This window comes from Epinephelus lanceolatus, chromosome 8, assembly GCF_041903045.1.
Source record: "Epinephelus lanceolatus isolate andai-2023 chromosome 8, ASM4190304v1, whole genome shotgun sequence".
NCBI classification, from domain to species: domain Eukaryota; kingdom Metazoa; phylum Chordata; class Actinopteri; order Perciformes; family Serranidae; genus Epinephelus; species Epinephelus lanceolatus.
The window spans coordinates 21595825-21621034 of record NC_135741.1 but is presented as its reverse complement, the minus strand read 5'-3'; the positions used below and the strand labels follow the sequence as shown (position 1 = coordinate 21621034).

The window sequence follows — 25210 nt, the reverse complement described above, 5'->3', positions numbered from 1 at the left end:
CGTTCGTGCTTATGCAGAGTGCAGGGAAAAGGCCATGGATGTATAAAGAGAAAGGCAGTGGAAGCGAGAGGGACGGTGAATCTAGCACGTGAAGGGAGGGGAGTATTTGTTTGGGTGTTGAGCACCAACAGTCTTTCTCCAGAATGACTGACCTTACCTAGAAGTGAGGATTTTTTTTTTTATATGGATCCAGTCTACATGCACAGTCACCTTACTTTACATAACATTAACTGCTATAATAACAGTACTACATTTACTACTGTTAAAAACATACAGTATAGTAACCATAAAACACAGTATATTATAATAATTATATTAGCTGTGTGTGTACATGTGTTTTTAGAATCCACATTTTATAAAAAAACAAAAACAAAGATCAGCTCAACATTATTGTTTAATTAAACATTAAGGCGGCACGGTGGTGCAGTGGTTAGCATTGTCACCTCACAGCAAGAGGGTTTCTGGTTTGAACCCAGGTTGGGGGAGCCCTTCTGTGAGGAGTTTGCATGTTCTCCCTGTGTCAGCGTGGGTTTTCTCTGGGTACTCCGGCTTCCTCCCACAGTCCAAAGACATGCAGGTTAATTGGTGACTCTAAATTGTCCGTAGGTGTGAATGTGAGTATGAATGGTTGTCTGTCTCTATGTGTCAGTCCTGTGATAGTCTGGTGACCTGTCCAGGTTGTACCCTGCTTCTCGCCCAGTGTCAGCTGGGATAGGCTCCAGCCCCCTCAAGACCTCTACATTAAGTATATAATTGACAAGCTGCATTATATTAATCATATAACAGAGAACACTGACTCTAGTTTCACACATTGCTTAATACCCGTAACATAACAGTGAGATATATATATGGTCAAATCTTTCCTCTTTAATAGCTATCAATTAATAGATAAGTTATTCATAAGCACTTCAAGTTATCTAAAAGCGTGATGCATAAATTGTCCAATAACTGCTTCCAAATCCCATGAATGATAAAAAAACTTCTGCAATTTATAACATGGCTAATTTTTGCAATGGAATTTGTACAGATGTGTTCAGATGGGACTTCCAGTTTGGAAATAAAATGTGTTGCAAATGAGATATGCTCTTTCAAGAATTAAAACATCATGTTTCCAGCCATAAAAACGAGGTAGTCATGGACCACAATAAATTTCACAACTGTCATGATTATCGACATTATTTTGTTTCAGTCTGAAATCATTTTTGCGCGATACGTTGGCTCACTTTTGTCTTTGAAGGTTGTTGCATGTGTGCATGCATCTATTTAACATTCTTTTGAATTATGCTGCTTGAGTATGTGGTGTTTAAAGGTCCAATGTGAGGGATTTAGTGACATCTAGAGGTGAGGTTTCAGAACTGAAACTTCTCTCGTGTGCCAAGCATATAGAGGAACTATGGTGGCCGACGCAAGAGCACAAATGGTCCTCTCTAGAGCAAGTGTTTGGTTTGTCTGTTGTGGGCTGCTGTAGAAGAACATGGTAAACTATTATATACCATTTCTGACAACAGATGGGCCTTTAAGCTCCATATGGTCTATGTATTACACACCTTGCATTCAGTCTTTTTGCATTTTCTTTCTTTCAGTGTGAAATACCTTCACACAGCTGATATAAAGATAACAAACAATAACTTGCATCGCAGTGCAATTTTTATAATTTCCCCTGTGTCAAATAATCATCCTGTGTCAGCTCAATACAGTAAGTCAACCATTGTCTACAATGGCCAATCAGTGTATCTGTATCTTACTGTAGTGTAATGTCCCTGCTGTTAAACCCATCCAAATGCCACATTCTTAGCCATTTAGTTTCCTACCTGTGGCTGCTCTGCATATGGATGAAGCTCTAAATTGCGCTCCTGGAAAGACTTACAGACTCCAAATGCATGGCAAACCCCCACTGAGAGAAAGCTAGGGTCCTCTGAGTCTTAGTAGCAGGGGGTAGAGGGAGAGGAGGGAAGTTAAAGCCTGTGGTGAATGTGTCAATCTTTCCTCAGCCAACTCTGAAAAAGCTGACACATTTAATGTCAGCGACTGTTTTGTTTTTTTTCCAAGCAAGGAATTCTGGTCAGATCTGTGCATTTAGCAACCTGCTGGGACGAAGCTTATGTAAGTGAGAGCAGCCCTGTATACCAACTCTGGAAATGCCTATCGGGATAACAACAGGGAGGCAGACTGAGGAATGGGATGGATTTCTTATGGGCACAGGGAGAGAGAGGTCTGGTTTAGAATCGTGTGAAACTGCATTTTGAGTGTGGTTAGCAGCATCTGTGCACATGTGTGCAGATATTATATACAAACACACATACTTAGCCTGGCAGAAATATAAGCTGACATGAGTGTAATTGCCCTTTTGGCCTATTTTGTCCAGCAGGCGTTCAACGCAGTGGACGTGTCTACGTGTCTTTTCCCTCAGTTGGGGTTAATGAAAGATTCACTTTGACTTTGTGTGTATAGTTATAATCTCTCTCTTGCCTGTAGGATGACTTCTGTTGTGATAAAGATCACGGTGCACTTTAAACACACAGAACACACACATGTCCAGTTGCTGCATCGCTGTGACTGTCGTCTCTCTTTCAGCTGTGGGCATCCAGATGAAACTGGAGTTCTTTCAGAAGAAATTCTGGACTGCCAGCAGACAGGTACACATGCAGAAACACACATCCTACATGCTTTCACATTCACCTGTATAATACAGACACCTTTGTAAGGGTAAAATAACCTAGTAACTAGCTCCTCCAACCCAACTACCTACTAAAAGTGTAAAAATACATGAAAATTAAACACAAAGGCAGGTCAAGTCTATTTGAAAAGTTTGTATTTTCTTTTTAATAAAGCATCCTTTGTTTAATGCTGTTTTGTAGTTGAATAATAACTTGACCTGTCTCTACATGTTTTGAATATGTATGACTCCAAGACCCATAAAATCTTTTTGTTGTTTTTGGCACAGCATTTAACACATAAAGGTCGTCATTCTGTTTCATTCCATTTATCTATCTGGAAAGGATTTTGGAAGACAGTAAAGGTTGCCAGCTGACAAAGGGAATCTATAAACAGCCTATATATTTGCTGTGTCACTCATATGTATGCAGTCATATTATTTTTTTGTCTTACAGTGTGCAGCATTAGACGGGAAATGCTCCATAAGCTGTGATGATGAGGTCGGTCAGCCTTCCTTTTCTCCACCAACCATGCATGACTGCGTCACTTTTACCTCTCACAACTACTCTAAGTGTTTTTTTTTCCTATTTAACAGAACATTAACTGCTACCTCATCGACAACAATGGCTTTGTTCTGGTAGCAGAGGACTACACTCTGGTAAGACATCACCGCACAAAGAGACGCACATGCACATGTACTGTAGAGCCAGATCATGCAAGATCAGTGGAAAAGACTGCATAGTAGTTATAGTCAGAAAAAAAACACACATTTATTTTTGTTTTTCACGCAAGCAGAAAACAAGCGGAAAAAGAGAAGGTACAATTAACCCATTAGTTATTTCCGATTCCAGCAGTAGGCCACATTTAGAGGCACAATTGTGTTTGTGCCAAGTGAGAGTATACCGTTTATATTAAAGGGACAGTTCACCCTAAAATCTAAATTTATATTTTTCCCATTTTCCTGTAGTGCTATTTATCAGTCTAGGTTGTTTTGATGTGAGTTGCTGAGTGTTGGAGATATCAGCTCTAGAGATGTCTGCCTTCTCTTCAGTATATTGGAACTAGATTACACTCGGCTTGTGGTACTCAAAGTGCCAACATTTGAAAAACTCAACAGCAATGTCTCTTTGCAGAAACCATGACCTGGTTATTCAAGATAATCCACAGACCTTGTTGTGAGCAGTTTCATGTAGGAACTATTTTCTTTCTACCAAACTACACACGCCAACTGTATCACAGAAGGAAGCGTGCATCTACTCATGGGTGAAGGCTCGTGCTCCTGACAGCGCCAGATATGAACATAAATGGCGTCCTCCTCGGCTGAGCTGTAACGTTAGCTCAGTGGTGTTAGGTGAGCTAGCAGTAGATGCACTCCTCCTTCTGCGTGGTGATATGGCAGGTGAAAATAGTTCCTACATGAAACTGCTCACAGCATCTGTGGATTATCTTGAGTAACGTCCTGATCACACAGAATTCATTTTAGCAGCTGAATGCATTTTTTTGTACTTGTTTTTAATGAGAATGAAGGGGAGACCTTGTTGTGAGAAGTTTTATATAGGAATTGTTTTATTTCTACAGAACTATAACTGCCAGCTGTGTCACTGTGCAGGAGGACACAGGCATCTATTCATGGACGAGAGGCCTGTCCTGGTGACAGTGTGAGATGTAAACATTAATAGCGTCCTCCTCGGCTGAGCTGTAAGGTTAGCTAGCTAAGTAGTGCTAGATTAGCTAGCAGTAGTTGCACTCTTCCTTCTGTGCAATGATACAGTCGGCATATGCAGTTTGGTAGAGAGATAATAGTTCCGAGATGAAACTGCTCACAACAAGGTCTGTGGATTATATCGAGTAACTGGGTCATGATTTCTGAAAAGAGACATCCCTGTTGAGTTTTTAAAAACATTTTTTTGGCGCTTTGGGCATCACTAGCCGAGTGCTATCTAGTTCCATTATATTCAAGAAAAGGGAGACATCTCTACAGGTGATATCTCCAACACTCTGCAACTCACATCTAAACAATCAAGATCGATAAATAGTACTACAGGTAAAAAGAAAAATATGTATTTTTGATTTTGGGGTGAACTGTCCCTTTAAATCAGGATTAAGATTACATTATTTCAGAGATGGTTGGGTCTGTAATGAAACGTGTCAGTCCAAGACTGAGCTAAAATTGGAGTAACAGTGCATATCTACCTCTCACATTTGTTTTTCTGTCATAATTATAATAATTTTTCTGCATCTCATGCATATTGTTGCTTAGACTGCTCTCAAGAAGACATAGTGCTGCCCTAGCATATACCCTCTGCTTAGCTGTCACCAGACGTGCTGTCACTCTGGCTTTGGCTCATCTCGAAGCCAGTCCGCTGGCTGTCACTGCCCTTCCCTTCCTCTGCATGGTCTTTTCACGTGTCTCTCACTTGCTGGCTCCCTTTTTTTTATCTTAACTTAGAGGTGAGGGTGCATTTAGGGTTCCACTTGTCAAGTTGTTTTATCTCATTATTGTTGTGTAGAGAAAAATGTCATTGACCAACATGGTAACATTAATGTGTTCAGTCAAAATGTTGTATTAATAGTGTGAAGACCAGGCTGTGTCATTTCAGGCAATCTCACTGTCTCTACTGTAGTAGGAGGTTTCAGAGGTGGCAGGTGGGATTCTCTGCCTCCCAGGTGTCAAGAAAATTAGGCTGTGGAGGGATGGAGGGTGTAGTTCACACTCCAGGTACTGAGTCTGATAAGGCTAATGGATGCTAATGGTTTGATAGCTTTGTCCCTGTGGCGTGAATTGGCTTGGAGCACCTAAGACAGGCAGGAGGTAAGACCTGTGACTGTGTAACAGCCATGAATCTCAGGGGTCTTGAATCAAGTTAGTTGGTATGTAGAAACAATTGATCCAAAGAGGTCACAGAGCCTGCTTTGGAGAATGGTAAATGGACTGCACTTGTCTAGCGCCTTTCTAGTCTTCTGACTACTCAAAGTGCTTTTACACTATGTCACATTCAGCCATTAACACATACATTCACACACTGGTGGCCGTGGCTACCATATGTGGTGCCACCTGCTACTCAGGAAGCATTCACACACCGATGGAACAGCCACTGGGAGTAATTTGGGGTTCAGTATCTTGCCCAGGGATACTCGCGGACTGAAGAAGTCAGAGATCAAACTGCTGATCTAACAATTGACCTTTTACTAAGCCCCGCCCCTTTGTAATTGTCCGACAAGCTGTGGGAGTAAGCGTGGAGCCCACACTGTATCTAACTGCACTCCCTGAGGAAATATTATCATATTTTTGGGAAAATGAAGCAGTGATTCCAGAGAGAAGCAGACAGAGGGGTCTACAGTCTGTGTTTGAAGGATATATCCAGGATGTCAAACTGACTCAGCAGCAACAACAGGTTAAAAAGACAAAGATAGTTAGAAGCTAAAGCCGAACTATAGGCTACAGATCACAGTGTAAAAGTGAACCACCACATCACTGCTGATCGCCACAGAAGACAATGAATATAAAGGGAAACTTTGCTGATATTGAACCAGCTGTGTGGCATCGCAGTGTGTGCAGATGAACGGTGTTTGGCTTTGCCCCCATGCAGCTGCCAGCACCTGGACCTCCGCTGCCAGACAAGCACAATGCAATGACACAGAGCTGGTTGAATATCAGCAACGTTTCCCTGCTTCCCTTCACTGGTTCCTGTACAGCAGGGTCGGCCTTTGTTTCACTGTTATAATCATTAAAAAGCAAAAGCAGCATGTGTATACATTCAGTAGGCTATATCTTCAGTAGCTAGCTAGCTAACCCTACACTTTTCAGGGTTTGATTTTGGTTTTGGAACAGGGAAGAAACATATATCTTTTTCCAACCTCTCCAGGTAACGAGTATCATTAATACACGACGTGCCCCAGGCACAACATTTAGCTCCAAATCCACAAAACCAGCCTGAAAATGAAGGAAATCTGAAACGATTGCATTAGAGTCAATGGAGCACAGCTGTGTTGTTGTCGGACCCTGGTCTGAGCTGGCCTGATGCTATGCTAAGATTGGCCAGACTGCGTCCAGGGGCAAGACTTAGTAAAGGGTCAGTTAGTGGACAACCCCCTCTATCTCTGAACCACAGCCACCCCAAGAGAGAGTAGCCTGGACCCAGACCTTTGAATATGCCTACTCCACCAGGTTCATGTTGACTGATTTGTTGGCATCATGATATGAAACAGCAGTCTCTCAGTTAAAATAAAAAACGACCAGTGTGCACTGCATAGGGACGCTGCTGTCAAGGCTGTTCTCAGTTGACATGAATTCTCACTATCACCCAACATCGTTCTTTGTTTTACTTTGCTTAATTCCACTTTTCAACCCTCAGCAAAACAAGAATGTTGGTGTGGTAACGCATCAGTGTGGACTTAAAATGATTTTGGATTCAGGTGGATACATGGGAAAATTGAATCCTCTTCCCTTACCAAAATTGGTTAGATTAGACGCAATGTCAAACTGAAGATGGAAACGGAGGGAAACGAGTTAACAGTTCTTACTAATGTCACGCAAGAGAGAGATTCCTGAATCAGTTAAAGCCAAAGATGAGATGGTTGCTGTTTTTGCAGACTATCAGAAACTGTAATGACAGGCTTCGGGAAGCTGTATGTGTGGGAGATTGCATTCTGTCCTTAAAAAGGCGGTAAGTGCGTTTGCATCACTGATTTTTCTCTTTGGCCATGGCCGCTTGATCATTTGGCAGAGCAGAAGGAGGGATCCCACAGACCATTTAGCAATATGGGATGGTGTCTGCGTGCTGTAGGGTTTGGCAATTTAAAGTTTCTTGCATCCAATCCAATCCAGAGTCGACTCTTGTACCTGTAAGAGCCTCCAGTGTTGTAAACGCATAGTTTTAAGAGGATGTTAGTTTTAAATTTACATTTTGTTATGACTTGTTTTATTAAATAAAATCAAATATCTTTCCCGTCTTTCTCAGACAGGGAAATTCTTCGGAGAAGCAGAGGGAGCTGTAATGAGTAAGCTTCTGCAGATGGGCTCTTTCAAGAGGTAAGTATTTCAAACTGCACGTGTGTGTGGGTGTATGAGTGTGTACTTCTACGTGCCAGCACAAGTGTATGCATGAATATGTGTGTAAATGTATGTGCATACTATCAGGCAGGCCACAGAATGAGAGCATGTCTCCCCTCGTGCTGACAGCTCTTAACTTGGCCAATCGTGTTGAGCTATTCAGCGGTGAACTCCGACCCCTCGCTCAGCAGAGTTCTCCGTTAGGGGATTACAGCAAATCTTTTCCTGAAACGAAGGAATTAGGAGAAACTCGAAGTCACACACACACAGACACACACATGTAGACACATTCACGCATATACTGCTTGTTGTAGAGCTGTGTCTCCTGGAAAACGCCAGGAGCAGTGGGTGGCGACTTTCTGCAATTAATTTGGAAATTTAACCCAGGAGGATAACTTTCCCAGTATTAGAGTGCAGAGAAGCAGACACGGACAGACACTTATTGTAGTTTGACTGTGGAGTCACATCGGTATGGTATAACATCCGTCGAATCTTTGGAGAACTTATCTGCAGAGGCTTACAACCACATTTGCAACTCTACAGCTCTGCCTTTGGGAAGTGGGTGAGCAGGTTTCCTCCATGCTGCCTCAGTACATAAAAATCATAGGTGACAAATCATCACACAAGTAGACAACGACGCTTGTTTATCACAGGGATGGAACTCAGAAGCTGACAGCAAATGGTTTACAGTCCCACTCGTGAAAACAAAGAGGCCCATGAGCGCTTTCACTGAATCTTTAATGTCGGATGATGAGGGATTGTTTAAAATTAAAGACGACGTATGATGAATGAATAATGCGGCCTGTGTCGGTGAGGCATTAGCACGATGAGTAATAGAGCTTATAGATCTTAACACTAATGAATCCAGTGCAGTCTGTCTTAACCCAGTGCCATCTGCAGAGAATTAATGTGCTAAGTTGCAGCAGTTTTTCTCGATAAAAAAAAAGAAGCATTAAAGACGTTTTAAAGTGCGCCACTTAGAGCTGACACCGAGCTGCCAGCTTGGATTTGTCCATCAGTATCGATGCTGCAGATGAAGATGAATGTGGAGAAATTATTTTGAGTTACTTTTGGATTATCCATCTTTGCAAACAAGCGGTGGAAAGGGAAATCAATAATAACGCTGAAATGCTTCCATGCAAAGCAAATGAAGGCTTGCACACCCCTATGCAAACACACACACTCATACTCAGTGGTGGAAGGTAACTAAGTACATTCACTCCACTACTCCAAGATTTTGAATCCAGGACTTTTCTTGTAACAGAGTATTTCTACACTTTATAAACACCACTTCTACTCAAGTAAAAGGTCTGAGCACCTCTCCCACCACTGCTCACACTGTACTCATACACAGATATTACACTGGTCTGAGTTTGCTGCTAACACCATTATGTGGCCTGGCTTAGCACTAATTGGTTCCTGGCGGTGTGTTGGAGCTGTGTGTCACCGGTGCTGTGACTGAGGTTTGAACATCGCCCAGGGCTGCGGATAGACCAGGCCCACTCAGACATCACACACATGCACATGTCAAGTATATAGGAACTTGTCCACAGGCTACGAGAAAGAGCATCCAGTGTGTACGTGTGTGTGTGTATCTGTGTGTTAGGAACCCCCTAAATAACCTCACCCAGACGGACCCAGACCTCACACCCTCAGGGTCTACTAAGCCCTTAAATCCTCTGATATCCCCCCCCCAATATCCCCAAATCATCCATACACACACACGCACGCACACACACACCTTCCGACATCACTTTGAGGAACCTCTCGGGAAGCTCTCGGCTTTCAGTTGCTTTCCTTTTCCCATTCTTGCCACATCCATCCAATATATTATCCGCAGGTAAAGCGGCAGTTATAGCAGAGGTGGGATCTTTGCTTCCTGCTCCCACACAGCTGTCCAAAAGGCCCCGCAGGCATGTAATAGTAGAGATAATGTGTGAATCGAGGCTTATTTCACCTTATCTGGGCTACATCTTCCTGACAACTGCATTACTTGTCCATAAAAACATGAAATCTACCTTAAGCTTATTCATGTCTTTTCTATCTTTATCCATTCAGGGTCACTCTGTATGACTACCAGGCTCTATGTTGGGTTTTTTCAGAGAGTAGTGACAGTGGACACAGACTGCTGGATGTGAGTACTGCATTTTTTCCACTCTGTTAGCACTCCATGCGATGCAAAGTTGGGACTGTGTATTATGTGTTTATAGTGTCTGATCAATATTGTCTTTTTTTTTCCTCTTTAGCCGTACTTTGCTTTCCTCTCAACCATGAAGTGGATCCTGACTGAGCTTGTCATGTAAGACTTCTGTGTATGTGCGAGTGTCTTCCGTCTGTTTGTAATAGCATATGCTCGCCGCATACATGTGCTTTTGAGGACTGGTATGGTGGCCTCCCCTGTCAGAGTGCCTATGTGGCTATATATATAAGCTGCATGTTTGTTTACGAGTGCCTCCATGTGCACGTCGACGTGATCATCAGTGATCATGAGCTGTAATGGCTACCTGATGTTTCCTGTAGCGCGGGTATTCCCGTGATGCCATGTTGCGGTTGCGGAATCTTTCTGGGTGGTCTGTTGTCGCCACAGTGCATCATGGGAGGATTGAGTTGTCAGTGCTAATTTTACAGCCGCTCACAGTGAAGACAATTTCTTTTGTCTTTGAAAGATTAGTGATCGTTTGATTTATGTTTTATTTTAAATTTATGTTTTCTTTGCATGTCATCAAATTGAAATATTAATGTTCACATATGACTGAGGGAAAATGTCACCAAATTATCTGTGTACAAAAAATGGGCAAGTATGAGACAAACAAAGCACAACCTGTTAGTCACTGCTTCGGACAAGTCATACAAGACTGAAGTTTAAAATAAAGATTCAAGATATTTTAATGCTTTACTCACATAAAATGAGTCAGATTCAATGACGCCAATGCTTGAGAATTCTCAGAATATATTTAACACTCATTTCTTGAGAAAGTTTTTCATGGTTAATTGGATGTGAGGCATCTAAAAAGCACATAAACACAATGGAACCAGGATAATAATGAAGATTCATATCTGTGCCATGGCTGCTTTTAAAGCTAAATTGATGATGTTTTGTGAAAATAAACAATTTCCCATCTGTAGTTCTTGAGAAACTTTTATCGTGGAGTTAAAAAAAATGGTTAGAATACATTAGAGAGTGCAACAGAGTGTATTATATAAACGGTGTGTATGGAGTGTGTTGTCATGGTCGATGTCTTTCCCATATTTAGATTCCTGGTGGAGTTTAACTTGTACAGCTGGTGGTACTCTGACCTCACAGCTAAAGGTGAGAACAAACTCTCTGGTGATCTGCTTGTTCTGTGTGTGTGTGTGTGTGTGTGTCTGAAGCAAATGCACACATGCACACACTCATATGAACATATGCTGCGTGTACTGTCATTATTAGAGTTAATATGCAGTGTTGTTTATGTACTAATACATAAGTCTCTCATCATGGCTCATCATTATTTATTTTGTCAGCTGAGGTTGATAAAAATGGTGATATTAGATGCAAGTATAAATATATATATGTGTTAAATCATTCTTACCCTCAAAAAATAATCTTTAATCAATAATGATGATACAGCAGGAGACAGAATCAGGATTTTTTTTTCATTCTTACTGCACATTTGTGTAATTTGTACACACAACTCTGAACAAGTTTTACAGTAAATTGTAATGGTTTACACTGGTATGCAATTTTATTTTTATTTACAAATATAGTTGTTTACATTTAAAAAGGTGATTTTCCCTGTAACCAAAATTCTCACTTGCAGCACACATTACAGGCTTTAATTATGTGTCACATGGGTCTTTGTATTATTTATTTTATTTGTCTATTTATTTATGGTCTTGAATGTCACATTCAGAAAAACTGATTTGTATAGGTAGGAAAAAATATTGTTTTAGTAATTGTTTTCATTGCCAGAAAGATAAGATAGATTGTTAAACAAACAACAGAAACAGCAGGAAACTATTTTCTTAAAAAAGTGAAAGGCAAAACAAGTGTATCTATACAGCACATTTTATTAACAGAGCAATTTAAAGTACTTTAAATATAAAGTGTGAAAGAAATACATTATGAAAGTGCACTTAAATACAATTAAGAAACAGTAATTAAGGAGCCCAGAGAATGGAAAATAGAGGCAAACTATAATACAATAAGACAGAAATAGAAGTGACATTGCAGTGTAAGAAATTATAATTATTTGATTTATTTAAAGGCAACAGCAAACTTCAAACCATTTAAAGCATTGTGGACACAGACAGGTTCTTTTGGATCCTGTAGTTCCCAAACATCAACTATTTTTAAAGTTAACCTCATCGTTTTTAAAGTAATACCTACATTTAATCTCAACCTCAACATAACCATGTGCCACACTAAATGAATAACACCTCGTTTTCCAGTTTCTAAAAAAAAAAAAGGCGTTTCTTTTTTTTTTCAATAATGGTTTTTGCAGTTAACTTTCCTGTCTCGCAAAGGAGAAAAAGGAAATTAATCCATTTTTCAATTTTACATGTGCTCATAAAAACACAAGCATCTTGTAGAAGGACAATCGTTTTGCTGTTTCTTTTTCACATGTTCAGTTGTGTTTCTACAGTAAATAATCCGAAGATGAAAACATACACTGACACACACGCTCTCAGTTTTTCATCCCTGTGCTTGAGTTCACATGGAACAAAGTTCATTGCGTACAGAATAAACACCCAGTGTCCTCAGTGCTGACCTCCTGTCTTCATTTTCGCCATCTCCCCTCCGTTTCCTCTGGGTCTGAGTCAGTGTGACCACTGGAAAAACAGAATAAAGAGGCACAATCCAAAACCTAAAAGTAAAAGTGGCAGAACACGAGATTGCCTCAAGTGACCTCAGTATGAGAGTGTGCATGTGTGTGCGTGTGTGCACACACATTTGTATTTGTTTGTGTGTCCAGAGGGGGTTATAGTCGATGGTTTTATGATCTGTAACGATGTATGTCATATTGGTAGTGGTGAGAAGCAATATCCGCTCGGTAATAAGAGGAAAAAAGGCGTCTCTTTCTCAGTCTATCTCTCCCTCTCTGTCCCTCTCTGGTTTTATGTCTTTCCTTTCTTTTTCTGTCTCACTTTCTTCCACAAACACACGCACATTCTCATATGATTACCGCCAAGCTATGAACGCTGCGATGCCTTATGCTTTATGGAGTGTCGAATACTGTTTGCCTGTCTGAAATTAAAGCCTTACCAAGCAGCATCGCATTGTAGTATTAATTCTAGCCAAAACTAATATGAAAATATTTCATACGTGAATGTGAGAGAGGAGAAAGAACCACAAAATGAAAGTCTATAAAATGCTTTCCTTGCACACTCTTATCCCGAAATGAAGTGAAGCCGGGCATCGCTGCTCGCCAAGCAGTCGAGACAATTTCACAGCTGGCTAGCCTCAGGTCTTAGCAGCACTTTCTATATCTTTTTACAATAGAGACACAGGCCTGTGACACACAGCTGAAACACCCCAATTTAGCAGCCCGTAACCCAATCTACACGGCCTCTCAGGCTGAACTAATCCCAGACGTTTATACATGTAGTCTGCGTTTCTCACATGCGTATAGTTTATATACAACTGCGCACACATTAATGCTGCACTGCTGACATCCAGTAATTAAACTGCTCCATTCAAATCACACACGTAATCCACCATCTTTCGAAATCTGCATGTGAAGACCACACTGACAAAAATTGGACTTGAAAAAAATAAACCCACACGTCTGAAAATGTTTACATTTAATATGCAAATTTGGATTTTATTAGCCATTGCCTTTATAAGCCTGCTTTAAAAATATTGACCCAAATAGTAAAATGTGTGAATCTGCCTCCCCCACTCCTCTCCATCCTGTAGCATTGTTTCAAACCTCTGGGTGGCAGGAGAGTTCAAGCAATGTTGCGTAAATGGCTGGCCTAGATTCACACTGGAAATATCCTCAGCAGGACAAGAGGCAGAACTGCTGCTTTCTTTCAAACTTGTATATTTACAAGGATGTGGTGTGCTTAACTGTTTGCTTACAATCTATTTGCATAACTATTTTAAATATGTTTTCAACTTTGAAATGAATGTTCCATGGCTTTCTCACTCAATTTCACTTTTCTTTCTGTCTTTCTTTCGCTCTCTCCTTTCCTCCCTTCAGCTCAGAGGATGGGTCGGTCCATGCAGGTACCCTGTGACACCGAGTACCCGGCCTTCGTCTCTGAGAGAACCATCAAAGAGAACACGGGCAACATCGACTGTGACGGCTGCATCAAGTATGAGACACACACACACACACGCAGACACAGTAACAACAGCAGTCTAAGTATCTGTCTACTGTTCCATAAAACACCTCCGATATCAGCGGGCCACTGCGCTCCATAAAACAAGCTAACAATGAAAAATGAATTATCCTGTTAACTCTCGTCTTGGCGAAATATTTTTATCTCTATAATCCCTGATAATGAGGAACACGTTTAAATCATTTGTTGTCTGCTGAAAACACTTTTATCCCGGGCGATCCATCACAGACACACGCAGACACGCACAGACACTCACTCTCTCCTCCGGCAGTTTGAAATACGAGGCATTTAGAGATGAGGGAGAGAGGTGGAAAAAAGGCTTCCTTTAAAAATGGGAAAATGAGTGTGGTCCCCATTAACAATTTGGGCTTTTCTGTCAGGCAATTGTGGGGTGTTCTCTGGATCCCTCCAATGGGCCCTTCATTGCTCCCAGCTGTGGAACTGCCAGGGAGGCTTAGAACCCTGTGTGTGTGTGTGTATATTAGTGTGTGTTTTCCTTGTGTGTCTGCTGCTGGTACAGCCCCACAAGGTCAGCAGGGTAACCACTGCCCTGGGTGCTAGGAGTAAAATGCGGTTGGGGATGCAGTCAGACCACCAAACACACACACACACACCCACATACACAGCACCCTCTCAAACACACTTACACCCACCCGCACACACATGACAGAGGCAGGCTTCAGAGAAGAATGGCCTCATCTCCGATGATGACACCGGAGCTGGGATTAGCGGGCACGGCTGTGTGCTCTGAGCAACATGTCGCCTTCAAATAAATCTTTTTTAAAGTACAATGAATTTGACAAAGTAAAATGGAGTTTTTATTTCGGTTATATGGAATTTTATAGCTCATATTAGTAATAGAGGATATTGGTGATAAACATCTGTTTCACGTTACAGGCTGACTGAGGCCTTTCTCTCATATTTTCATTGGGACACGTGTGTGTGCTTTATGCTCTAGGAAATATACCCTAAGCTCTTGCCTGTTAAACCTCTCTTTACTGTATTTTGACTGAGTGTGTGCATGCGTGCGTGTGATGTCGGTATTTGTATTTGTCCGTTACTTCCTAATGGGTGAGACGGAGCGACAGATCATAAGAAACAATGAAATCTAGAGAATGATATAATAGCTTCAGCGTCCCTAGCGGATGATTTAACCTCCATTAATGTATAGCCAGCTTCTCTGGACTGTAACATGAGATTAAGGACAAAGAGTGTGTCATGTCTCTAACCAGAGAAGGTCTTCAAGGGGACTATTAGGAACAATACTCACAGCTATATATCCTACTGCTCCACATGCTCCTTTGCTTTCTCTCAACCGTCCCAGACGAGCAATGTCCCGAAGAGAGAAGTTCAAAGTTGCAGTGAGCTACAGCGTTGGCGTTACAGTCGGACGTGTAGACATGTTTTCATCTGTAGGAGATTCTTAAAATGCATACGCCCTTTTATCCTGAGTCAAACTAATCATTGTATTGCTGAAAAAGTTGTGCATATTAGTGTGCTGTCAATCCCAGCGTGCTAAAAGGCAAGCTTCCTAAACTGATTTTAATGCCACAGTTGCAGAAGAGAAAGAATTTAGAGTGTGCAGTATTTGGGAACAACAACAACAGAAAAACAGAATTAACGTAGCATTCTTTATTGAGGTTTCTTCTTCCTGTCTGATCTATAAACCTACTAATTACTAAGTTATATAGCAAAGGGTAGTGGGTCAAGAAAGAGCACCGGGACAGCTTCTCAGAGTGACTTGATCCACTTTAATCTCCCCAAAAAACGTAGGACAATTGAAAATCGATAACAAGAGTGGCATCTCACGTCTTCACTTCATCATAACTGTTATTAACTGCATGTACAGTAAGGTGCGAGGTAATAAATAGTTCCCAAATGTAATGTGAGGAGCAAAATAAAATAGATAAACAATATATGAATGTAGGGAACATTAAATTTTGCAGCTGCAAAATGACGAACAGAGAAAAACAAGACAATCTACTTGATATGTCCTCATGAAAATAAATCTCTTCTTACACTATTTATTTAAGGATATATTATTATTCTTTTTGTCACAGTGTCACATTTTTTACACGTTCACTTAAATTTATATTTTTAAATGCAAAATTAACTTATGTTACATTTTAGATTTAGCTTTTCTTTTGACATTGTTTGATGACATAAGAAGTTATTCCAAAGCCTATGTTACTCAAATCAGAACTTCTTTCTTAAGCCTTTTGCTGCATTTACACCAACTGCTGCTGGACTTTAAAAATCTAAAAAGGAAAAAAAAAAAAATCTCTAATAGCGTCCCCTTGAATATGCTGTGTAATGGAATCAAGTAAAATGTGTTAAAAGGGCTTAAAAAAAATGAATACTGAAATCATGGTGCTCATTTTCCCCAAATGTAATGAGAGAAATGGAAATAAAATGACAGCACCGCTCTGAAAACTCTCCAGCCTGTTTGGTGAGATTTTATTGGAGCAATTTCAGCCCATTGAATTAGTAATTGTAAAATTACACACGGTAATTACTGGTCAAATCCCAACTGTGATGACAGATATTTCTGAAAACCATACAGTGCAGGCAGTTATGGTTATGGTTAAAGTTATGCAACGATTAAATCACTGGAAAAACGGGAATGTTCTCTACAGGACACATAAAAATATTGCATTTAGCCAACGCTGAGCGGAGAGTGATTTTACCATGAAAAGTTGAAAAAACTTTGCCACTGTTCTGCATCAAAAGCACGTGTAAAGCGTAATGTATTGTGAAATGTTATCGTCTTAGCTGTAACCCCTAAAATGAGCTTCGGTACTGCTGACACTGGGAAGATAAAACATTTTCTTTATGATCAAAAAATGTTGATATGCAGTGCTAATTTTTATCAGCCTCAGCTACTGATCGTGTGATATGTTTAGTCAGAACTTTGAAAAGTGTGTCTTTATCTTTTCCCACAGTGCATCAGCTCTATATTATACATCTGTCAAACTTTTGATTTCTTTCTCTTTCACTGCCTTATCTTTCTTTCTCTGGGCCTCTGTGTCACTCACTGTCACTCTCTATCTTTTCTCAGAGAGACATATTAGATGTCTTTTTTGTCCATTTCTCTGCTGGCTGCTAAAAGCCACAGCACGAGGAGACCATGTCCAGAAGACACAGTCCTAACTGTCTGTGTGCGTCTGAGAGAAAGTATGCATGAATGTCTGTCTCTGTGTATCTTTGCATACTGTACACATCCTTGTGTGTGTCGAAGTGTGCGCCTTCGTATGTGGTGTAGTGCTCCCTTTCCCAGCACTGGGTATGTTCAAGGCCAGCAGCTGGGCTGTCAGGATGTGTTTAAGTCTTTTCTCCAAGAACACTTGCTCTGCTTTCTATCAGCGGGCTGAGCTGGGCAGGCCCGGCGCTGTGCAGGGGTGAGCACGGATTATTAAACATCAGCAGATCCTAATTCACCCTGATTGGAACTGGCTTGGCCTATTTGCTGGGCTGGTTTGGTTGGGTTTGGTTGGTCACGGTGGGATAACTGTATTAGAGTGCGGTGGATTGGTGCTACTCAGGGATCGCAGGCTGTTTGTGGTCAGATTAAATTGGTCATGGTATTGAATTAGTAAGGATGGAGATATTCCTAGGTCTGTTTTGATCTAGCAGGTCTCCTACTCTTTGTCTTACTTCCTCCTTCACAACAGTGGAGAAAGTGTAGGTACAGTGCATTTGTGTGTGTGTCCACTGTCACACGTGCACGTTCTCATACGTGTCTGATAAATGCCTCACGGTGAACTCGATAAATCACCCAGCTGCGGCAGAAGAGAGGGAGGGAGAGAAGCAAGAGATAAAGAAAGAAAGGGTGACAGAAAGAAGAGATCATCTTTACGACCTCTCTTCTTCATAAAGCTTATCCACGGTCATAAATCATTGGCCAGGAGGCCGAGGCGAGGCCTGATCTCTCAGGCCAGTAAAACACAACCATGGGAAGCTATGAGCACAAAAGTGTGGTTCCCATTTGTCTCCCTTTGGAGTGTTTTATATTCTGCAACACTTCATTGGTGCTCGCCTTGGATAGGATATAACAAAGACAAAAGAGAAGGAAGAGAGGAGAATGAGGAAGAGGAGGGGATGGAGTGAGTAAAACAAGCATGTGTGTGTATATTTCATGTGTGTGTCTGTTGGTGTGAGTCTGTCGATGTCTCTGTATGTTTATTGACAGCTGGCGGTGAGACGAGTCATCTTCTTGACATGCATCCAGTGGAGTCTCTTCAGTGCATCTCCCCTCCGCCAGGGGAGAATGTGAACACTCATAACACAAATCTTCTGACACACATGGAAATTTACATCATACCCATGCGCCTTGTATACTCGCCAATCGCACTCTCATTCCTCTCTTGCTGCCTCGCTCTTCTTCCTTCCTCATCTCTTTTTTTTCCTGTTTCTGGCTGTCTGTGCTGTGATTGGCAGGTCCTTTGTGATCCAGCAGATCCCCAGCAGTAATCTCTTCATGGTGGTGGTGGACAACAAGTGTGACTGCAGCATGTTTGAGCCAATCACCATGGACCCCATCGAAATCATGTATATCCTTCACCGGCCAAAGATTGGAGAGGTGGGGGTGATTGAGTAAACGGTTTCAGTGTCCAAATTGTGCATCCTGAATGAGAGGAAGTGGCACCAGGATGATTTGGAGCTACATTTGACAGGGATGGGAAGATGAGTAAAGCTACAGCTACAGTAAAACCACAATGACCCTGACAGAAAACCTGATTATAATCCACAAAAAAACCTTCCTTTTGCACATTCACATAAACAGTAGGGGTTGGGTGACCTGATTCTTGTTGGGATAGAAGGGTAGACTAAAGTGTAAGAGCTACATGACCCTCCAAACAGAGGTTTTTCACACTCACACTAAGTATTATGAAAAATCATCAGCAAGATGGTTGCACAAGCATTAAAAAACCCCACAAATGTATTTTCCTTTATTAATACAGTTTTAAAAGTTACAATAACCATCATATTATCTTAGTTTGATGTTGTTTCAATGTATGGTCCTTTTCTTTATAATAATCATAAGGGGAAAAAAAGGCCAGTAATTTGCTGATGCCTCGGCAGATAATTAGCTAGCTAGCCAAGCCAATGTTACATAGCTAATGCTGATTTGTGCATGGCAGTCCCACATATTGACTTGGAATATATTCCAAGTCACATTCCCCCTCTTTGATGGCATATGACCAAGCAGCAACCTCTGGGGCTGAAAAATGAAGCCGGCACCGAAGTGCTTTAAAACTGCAGTTCATTGAATGGCCACTTGGGGCTGGCTCCGGAAGTTAGTCAATACCTATAGATCCCCCACGTAAAAATGCCCAACTTCACAGCAGACATAAACATGTTTACAGCATGGTACAAGAAACGTTTTTTTTTTTTTATGGCTTTATTTTAACAGGGAGGTCCATTGAGAGCAAGCTCTCTTTGTCAAGGACACCCTGCATTGAGCACAATTCAAAATACAGGTCACAACACATCAATGCAATACAAGAGTACATAAGTGTAAAGTGCCAAATATAATAGTAAACCAGACTAAGAATTAGTCTACGATTAAGAAGTTAAAAAGTTCAGAATACATATCACAACACATAATGCAGTAAACGAGTACAGTAATATAAAATGCCGAATAAAATAGACAGCCAGACTAGGAATAACAAGAACATGACTGAGTGCTTGGGACCGCGACATTAAGTAGAGCTTTGAAAGCCTCTATTGAAATGAGTTTGTTAAGTTTCAGTGACTCCTGTAGATTATTCCAGCGGTATGGAGCATAGAAGGTGAAAGCTGTCTTTCCAAGATTGGTGTTTACATGGGGAATGTTTAGACTGATATGGGATTGTGAGTTTTGATATCTATAACTAATTTTACTCTTTCTCTGTATATGGGGGTGAATTCCTATAGAACTCACCTGTTTAAATGTTATTAAGGCTTAACATTACGCATAGTTAAGACCGTGGCTGCTTGGAGTGACAGGCTGTCTGCAGATAGTGTCCTTGGCTTCTCAGTCAGATCCACACCTTGCTCTTTTACAGCTTCAAGTATGATCCCTTCTGGCCCCAAAACTCCAATATGGTGACAGCCGAAATACCGAACTTGAGGCTTTAAAATGTGAGTCCAAGAAGGGGACGTCATTGTAGCTATGTTCATTATTTTTTAGTCTATGCATTTGATGCCAGAAATGTAACTAAAGTCCAACAGCAAAGTTGCTGCACCTGTTACAACTCCTCTAATATCAGTGCAGGCTGGCAGGGTAGGAGCACATGCTGCTAATGTTAGCCTACAGAGCGACGCTAGTTGCCTGGTAATGAAGCAGTGTTCTTTTTTATTTGATGACTTGTGTGATTGATTGACAGCGTGAAACTTAACTTGTAAATTAACATCAAGTGTGCATGCTTTATTGTCTCCATCAGATGAATGGCAGATTACTGAAACACCATTGACGCCTACTGATGGGTTGTCCCATCTAATAGGGGGAGATTTCAACCAATAAAGGGTAAGGGAAATGAAGGGTAGGGGTAAAAATAGGAAATGGGATTTGGGTAATAAATGAATGGTGTTTGAGAGCAACTTTAACGTGTTATATAACTGGCCTGTTGCAGTCTTTCCAGTTAAGCTGTTTCTCCCCACTGAGAAAAATAACAGTATCACCTGAGTATGTTTTTTAATCAAGAAGTCTATACTCTTCCATCCCATGAGTTCTAGTGCCGGAATATTGTATTTATAGCCAGTGTGTGTCCATAGATGTGAACGGGATGTAAATGGCATAGGGCATTTTAATTTGTAGGGAATCTTCGGGGAGTCTGTTTGCCCTCTACCCTTTTGGTGGATAAAAGAGATGAGAGTGTTGTGAGGTACAGGATCTGAAGGCTCTGAGGCAGCACTCTACTAGAAGTCTGTTTCACAGAGCTCTGTGTGTGTGTATGTGTTTGGACTGTGTTACACAACAGCCCACGCTGTGATGGGATACTGATCAATAGCAGACGCAGCTCAGAGTGGAGTCAGAGTGAAGGAACTTAGCTCGTCACCACATACCCGAGCTGGATTCTCCTACAATGTGCATCCCTCTGAAACTTTATGCAGCACAGTCACGCTGTATATACATGTCCACCACTGTTTATTTAGTTGTGGAGTGCTTACTGTAGCATAAAGCCAGCTATTGTGTTGCTACGCAACAAAAGAAAACTCATCAAACATTGGTCAGAGTCTGCTTTTTTTTAATTCTCTTTTTGCACATCGTGCTGTGCGCAAAAGTGTAACTGCCTTCATAAGAACCTCTTTCCATGGTGCACACAAAAACATGCATTCCTCCATTATAAACAAGAAATACGCTCCAGCAGGAAAACACCCTGCGGAGGGTACACATTGTCTGTTATTGCCTTAACTTCAGCTGCACATAATGAATCTCTCAAGTGCGAGAGGTTGAAGATGCAAAAGGACAGGAGGCGCCCAGATACCTGTCACCCTTTCCACCCAGAGGTATTCACTCCACAAACAAATACAGCACACACAGATCACTCACTATTAGAGTACTTTCTTTCATAATATATCCCCCGCTAATTCTGCTTTTGTGTTTTATTAAAATATTCCATATCTGCCTCGTCCCTCTGCAGGAGAACTCAATGGAGTGTGGAGGAGCTGCGGGTCTCACCCCATCTCTCGCAGCAACACTGCTCTGCGTCCTCCTGGCGCTGTTCCCTAGGTGACCAGAGCTGGCCACACCTCTCCATCCAGAGCTTGACTTGGATCGGCTTGGCTCGGCATGCAAAAGAATCGCTACGATGCCACAGAAAAAAACACTCCTGCCCCTTATAAAAGTGTGCCCAATTCCAACTCACCACCTGCAAAGCCCCGAGCCCTGAGGTATCTCCATACAAGACACATAAGAGAGGACTGATAATGGATAGCGATTACAGCTGCTAAGTAGTGATCATTACGGTGCTTTAGCAATATCACACGAGCTGCACGGAGAGGTTTTTGGGGGGAGATGCAAAGTTTTGAACATAGTAATAACACTGACAATGCACATAGTAGCTTAAAAACTGCACAAGTGGACCAGTAAAACCCACCGACACTCACACCACTATGTTCAGTCCTTTCAGGTAGCAGCTAAGGGCTGGGGTCTGTAGCTGGGCTTGGAACTGGGCATCAGAGCCACGTAACACCCATGTGGAGAAAGACAGGCGCACCTTCCCCCTGGCCCACTCTGACTTTTCATGGACAATAATGATTCTGAAGATTTAAAAAAAAAAAAAAAAAAATCCTGAAGATGAAGAAGATTATATGTGGCTGGGGTCATAATGAAATGTTTGTCTAATGATCTTTTTTTCCATTATGAGAAAAAAAAAAGTTCTAGTCTGTATATGAAGAAAAAAAGAGTTTTATTTATGATTTGCAAGTGGTACCCATAAACTGTGACTATGAGATTTTGAGTCCTCTGACGTGAGTGGTTGTTAATATTTGAGCTTTGCCTTATTGAACGATATTGGTCCTGTTTGTGTACTTTTGAAATAAAATGATGTTTAAAATTTATGCGGTTGTTGAAAGCCGTGTTGTTGAAAGGCTCTTAGTGAACCAGACCAATAGAACAATAGAGTTAATACGAAGCATCACTTCTCATCCCTATAGACTCTTCTATTGTTGTTGGCAGATTTGACTGATTAATACAGTATCTGTTCTTAGTGGTTGGCTGTGGGGAAATGTTTGGCTGCTTTCTGGCCTCCACATGAGCGGAGATGCATATGCGTGCACACATGCGTGTATTCGTATGAGTGCATCTGGTGTTTCGCTCTTCTGTCATTCAGTGTAAGTCTCTGCCCCAGAGGCCCTATCCCCCACACAAAGAGAGACAATAAAGACCATGACACTGGAATCGAAGGCCAACCACAACATACATCTGTATTTGTTTAGGAAATAGAAACAAAAATCCTTCGACGTTTTCTGACAAACATACACATACATGCAAGGAAAGGATTCCCGTGCCGTGCTAGGCCGGCTCTTCTGTGTTTGTGTGTGCGCACAGAGAGGCACAATGAGTAAAAAACAACAGCGGTTCTCAGAGACCCTGTGCCAGCAGGAGGCCCCTCTGCTGTGGTCTCCATGTCAACACCATGGTCCCTGTGGTCAACGACGGGACATGCTTCGTCTCCCTCTCTATCCCCACCTCTCAGCCAGCCTGTTCTACTAAACCCCACTTCCTCCTCCACTGACAAGGTAATTCTCACCATCCTATTGATCTAATCTCCTCTCTACTGTTTCACTGATCTTGTCCCTTGAGCAGAACTGTGTGACTCTAATCATTTCCAGTTGATCCTGTTCTTCCTCTTTCTATGGTCCAAAGACTCCCTGACTTGCTGGTGGGTCATTTATCACTACATAATGGGATTGGAGCTGTTTTGGGTCAGGGCATCCAATCCGGTCTGTGATTCCTTCCTGTTTGCCAGATGAGTTATGGGAAAGTGCATCCAATGTGTGTACAAAAGGCAGTCGTGGGAAAGAAATCTTTCTGGGGAGTTGCCGCAATGGCAGCCCTGATGCCACCTCGGGGTCTTGTGACTGAAAAATGCTCATGTCTGTTTTCTGTAAACTGTTTTCCCCACACACTGGTAGGGGAAACATAATCCCTGCAGATGTTAGAAGACACTTTTTTCTAAACATTGCACTGCAAACTGCTCGTAAAACTGCTCGCTTGACACACAGGTGATAAGGGAATTCACCTAGTTGTCTTTGTGTGATGATTTTGTACAGTTTTTAACAGTTATTGTAATGTAAAGGTCCAGTATGTCTGATTTCGGAGGATATACTGGAAGTTTTCTTCTGTAAATAATCATCTAAAAGTAAGACTGGTTATATTTTCATTACATTAGAATGAGCAGTTTATATCTATCAATCAATTAATCAATCGAACGTTATTTAAAAAGCACTTCATACAAAAAGAATGAAACACAAAGTAAAAACTCAGAATAGAAAACAATTTTAGATCCGTCAATGAATAAGTAAATAAATAAATAAATAACTACACAATAACCATAAATACAAAATTAAAAAAATAAATAATAATAATAAATTAATAATAATAAAAGACAGTTCAATTTAAAGCCAGGCTTAAAAGGTAGGTCTTGGGTTTGCTTTTAAAAAACATTTTACATAGGGAGTAGGTCATTGTCCATGACATGTTGCACCGTCAGGTTTCTACGGTAGGCCAGAACGGACAAACAAAACACTGACCCTACAGTATGTAAGACCATTCGCGTTTTTGTTTTCGTTTTCATTTTCGTTTACGTTTTCCTTTCCAAGTAGTCGAGATAGCAACCGTAATTAGCAGCCCCTCCACAATGATCCGAACTTCGTCAACGTGAAATTGCTTTATTTAGTCTTTTAAATGGTTAAAACCACTGAGGTCATTTGTTTTAAAGAGGAAGCGACCTTTTAGACAGTTCAGCTTCTGGTAAAAACCTCCTGAACGTCTGGATCTCAAGTCATCTGAGAAAAAAATGTGAGCACACATTAGCAGGTGCTGGGCTAGCAGCCTGTCTGTAACAAACCAAACAGCGTTGGCACTGTTTTTACTGGTTTTAATCACCTGGCCCATGTGTACAGGAGAGGAAGAGACCTTGACACATAATTCAGCTCATGATCAAAAACCTCTTGAACAATTAACACTGAAGGAATCCTAACCGGGAGTTCACACTTAGGACATGGAAGAAGTTTCAGCTGGTTGCAATCTGCAGTCCTCACCACTAGCTGCCACTAAATGCTACATACTGGTCCTTGAAAAGCAGAGAGAAAATAGAAAAGGAAGGTAATAAATAAAAAGAAACAACATGCAAGGCTGTATGTGTTGAAGAGCCATTGAAAAAGACATCTCTGTTTTTATGGAAACATAAATGTGTGTCTTTACAGGTTTGGCCCAGCACACACATGTTCACGTGGACGCCACTTCGCACCTATAACCCCCCCGTCCATCAAAAGAGGCTCTCAAAGACACAGCATGTGAGAAAAACATCACTGGAGGTATCTTATGAGAAAGAATTCACATTCCTTTTCCAATGATCCAATCTACGCTACTGTTTGTGGTTGGAAGGAACCCCTGAGAGAGGAGACACTGATCACTGGGACACAATGCCCTGAGGGGGCCCTGCAGTTCAAAACACACCCATCCAT

General features: G+C 41.4%; 1 protein-coding gene across 3 annotated transcripts in view; it reads left to right on the top strand.

Annotated features, from left to right (window-relative positions):
* The window catches only part of cacna2d3a (calcium channel, voltage-dependent, alpha 2/delta subunit 3a), a 151711-nt gene extending 129132 nt beyond the window's left edge, over positions 1-22579 (top strand). For 2 of the 3 annotated variants that reach the window (XM_078170001.1, XM_078170000.1), the window contains 11 exons: positions 2575-2636; positions 3111-3155; positions 3251-3313; positions 7617-7687; positions 9767-9842; positions 9955-10007; positions 10963-11018; positions 13894-14008; positions 18473-18588; positions 21447-21526; positions 21661-22579. In XM_078170001.1, the coding sequence (XP_078026127.1) occupies positions 2575-2636; positions 3111-3155; positions 3251-3313; positions 7617-7687; positions 9767-9842; positions 9955-10007; positions 10963-11018; positions 13894-14008; positions 18473-18588; positions 21447-21526; positions 21661-21753 (830 nt within the window). In that variant the 3' untranslated portion in view covers positions 21754-22579. The other variant, XM_078170002.1, reaches the window with a different exon arrangement.
* Positions 22580-25210: the final 2631 nt, after the last annotated feature.